At 36.6% G+C, this 3398-nt stretch overlaps 1 protein-coding gene across 1 annotated transcript; it reads left to right on the top strand.

Annotated features, from left to right (window-relative positions):
- The first annotated feature begins 1689 nt into the window (after positions 1-1689).
- LOC149158643 (uncharacterized) lies at positions 1690-2990 on the top strand. The gene is made up of 2 exons (XM_089434061.1): positions 1690-1925; positions 2793-2990. The coding sequence occupies exons 1-2, from the start codon at positions 1767-1769 to the stop codon at positions 2988-2990; spliced, it is 357 nt and encodes a 118-aa protein (XP_089290187.1). The 5' UTR covers positions 1690-1766.
- The last annotated feature ends 408 nt before the right edge of the window (positions 2991-3398 follow it).

Raw genomic sequence — 3398 nt, 5'->3', positions numbered from 1 at the left:
AAAGGGGAAAGAGGTATTGCATAGACACACCTTTAGCAGAAAAGCGACAGGAATTAGTGCTCAAACTGAGAAACCAAAATCAAATTCATTGCTCTGCTTTTAGTTAGTATGTTAACACACCACCACTGCAGCAACACTAGAATTTTAGATAGGTATCACATAAGCCGTTGATACAATGGAAATCAAGCATAACGAAAAGACTATGTGTGCATACCTATCTATTTATTGACCATATTTCCTTTTACAATCTATAGATCCATACTAGTAAACCATAGAACCACAGCTTTAAACACATAGGTCATTAGGTGAACAAGTCTGCACGTAATACAATGTGGATACAAATAGGAATAGTAAAGTAGGGGAGGAATAAATAAAATTATCATTCATATAGAAAAACCTGGAGATTTGAACATGGCATTCACAAGAAAGAAAGATAAATCTCGGGTAAAGGCTACATTAGTCATTTTGAACATAATAGCCAATAGATTAATATAAATAGGCCAGTGAGCCACTGTCTACAGTCATTCAGCGTCCAAAGAAATACACAACATAGGTGTTGGAGAACAGTAAGTGTCTCAGTACAGTAAGCTAGAGACCTACGTAAAATGGTGGAGGTACTACCAGAGAGTGATTAACCGGCCACGGTAGAAAACATACAATGAAATTTACAACCGGTGTCTACAATTAAACATAATTTACAAAAATTGAATACAGTGCAGAAACCAACTAACTGAATAATAAGGAAACAACTAGTAAAGTCTGAGAATGACTTCCTTACAAAAGAACAAAACCACAACCTCAACCACTCCTTCTGGGAGGTCGAAAAGTTAATCATTCTTAGTACCGAGAGGCTAAGACAAAGAAAAATATTGCAACCCTCCGATGCATCCATATAAGAGGAATCCCTTGAATTACATTTCCAAAAATAAAGAATAGGTAAATACCTTTGTTTTAAAAAAGAAAATCACCCAATTTGAAAAAAGACATTTAAAAGAACTTGCCTCGAATGAACAAAGAACACATTGAAGACTTTACACGAGCATTGAATTTACGTTAACGCAGTTTTATTTTTGTCACGGGGTCCATCCTTTTTTTAAAAACAAATTTGGCTGGTCGATTGTGCAGCTCCGATGTGTTTTTGTGAGCAATGTTGCGCACTCTTTCCATTGACGGGATGCGTGAATCTTTTTATTTCACGATTTCATAAAGTTACAATTCTTTTGTGTATTTTTCTTTTTGCCGGGGTGCGAAACTAGAGAAAAACTGTTAGGTTTCGCTAACAACAAATTCCAGTCCATATGCCCGATAAGGCTTCCTACTTGAAAAGGGTGAAAGTGGCCATACAGCACAGCGCGTTCAAATGGCCTTACCACGTGCATTGCATGCAAGCCATGTGCTTGTGTGTGCCATTATCATACACTCTAGACTCGCCGCATACATTACATGTGTTGGCCTATGTAAAACATATGTTGGGTAATGCAGGAATCATAGCGAAACCTGAGACAGCAGATCAATGCTCTGAGGCAGCAGGGAGGTGAGGGACTCATTCTCTGTGGCAGCGAGGAACCCCCTTTCTGAGACAACGACCTCTTTGAACTATTTCTGAAATAAATGTAATCATGCTGGAACTACATTATGTTGCAACTATGTCTCAGGCTTATCTCAGAAATCTTGTTAATACTGTTTTCAGTTTCAATTACCCTTGTCGGAGACCTTCAGCCTTTTGCTGTAAGCTGCAGCCTGCGACACGAGCTTAAGATCATAAAATGGCATCAGTGCAACAGGAAAATGCAAAGACAACGGACCAGTACTCGCAAGCATCACGGCCATCTGCTACAGAAAAAGAAAAGGGTGTACAACAGCAGCAAACTGCAGGTGAATCAAAAGATGCACAGAATTTCAATCCTTTCCAAGTCCAAGAAGAGGTATATCTGAATTCCATAATTTTCTTCGTAACCGTGATCATTTTTCTAATTAAATTTTCTTTCAAAGTTTGGGATTTAAAGAGGAATGACTCATCTCGTATATAGCTCTATATATGACTCAGACTCAGAAGTTAAAGTTTTGAATGAATGTGTCCCTTGCTCTATCATAAAATTTCACTTTGTTTGCTATAAAGCATCATTTAACAATTTATTGTTTTTTCAAAGTTGATATGTAAATCTGTGAATTTACTTTTGGGCTTTTCATTTATGGAGAAGAAATTTGATAGTTATAAGAAATTGTATTTTCTCGACCCTTTCTATAATCTTCGGTATATTTTTTTACTTGGAAATATTGAATGCACATCTGCTATTTGACGAATAAGTGTAATCAATATTATTTTGTTTTCTATCTTTGGTAGAGTAAATCTTATAAATTTTGTGGCTACCAAATAACCTCGGCTTGCATAACATTTTCTCAGGGTTAATTATTTGTCAATCAATATTATTTTGTTTTTTTGTCTTTGGTACAGTAAATCTTATAAATTTTGTGTCTACCAAATAAACACCGGCTTGAATAACAGTTTCTTAGAGTTAATTCTTCCCTTGATGTGGTGAATGTTTATTTGTAAAAGAGATAATTTTTCAATTGACTCTCTTAGAAAAAAGGGAAAAAGAAATAGTAACTCACATACTTTGTTTATGACATATCTTTATGCAGAATATAAGAACAGTTCACACATTTGTCCATGGCTTAGCCTTACTGGCAGCATACCATCACAAAAATAAGTATATATTTTCTTTAGAAAAAACACGTGTCTTACTTCTCATATTTACAAGGTACCATTCTCTCTTTTGAGACACTTGTAGGCAAAAGAGGCAGCAAAAGAGGCATTTGTAGCCCAGGAGGAAGCTCAGGAAGTAATCAAGCGTGCTTATACCAAGCAATTAGAAGCTCAAGATAAGGCTCGGGGAGCTGCTGAGCAGCTTTTTGCACAACAAGAAGGTGGTAAGCAAGCAGCAGCACTCGCCGCTCGTCAGGCAGTGGCTACTGCTGTTGAGGAGTAGAAATCTGCTGCTCAGAAGTAGATGGACCAAGCAGTTATAAAGAAAAAGATGAAAACCCTTTCCACTAGAAAATACTATTAAAATTGTAAAGATTGAGATTCGCTTCTTTTTTGGTATGATGGTAAGAAGAGCCTCTATACGGCCAAGCCTCTTAGCGACAAGCAAGTGGAACTAGACGTTGTCTTGGCGGAAAATGAAGGCTGAGGAGTTCCTTCCACAAGGTGAGTTATATATTTTTTACTATTTGCTTTTTGTTACCACTATGAAATTTATGTATAACATACTAAGATTTCCTTAAATTTAACTGGCATTGTGTGTCTTGTTAAAGATGGTTTTGCCGAGCAGCTAATGCCCGTGACAGCTATTTAAGTCTAGATTTTGGTTGTTTTTAATCAAATTTTCCTAAAT

This window comes from Pinus tabuliformis, chromosome 5_2, assembly GCF_031772625.1.
Source record: "Pinus tabuliformis cultivar Carrire ecotype Pingquan chromosome 5_2, CPIR1, whole genome shotgun sequence".
In the NCBI taxonomy this organism is placed as follows: domain Eukaryota; kingdom Viridiplantae; phylum Streptophyta; class Pinopsida; order Pinales; family Pinaceae; genus Pinus; species Pinus tabuliformis.
Note: the sequence above shows the minus strand (reverse complement) of the source record. Positions and strands in the feature narration are given on the sequence as shown.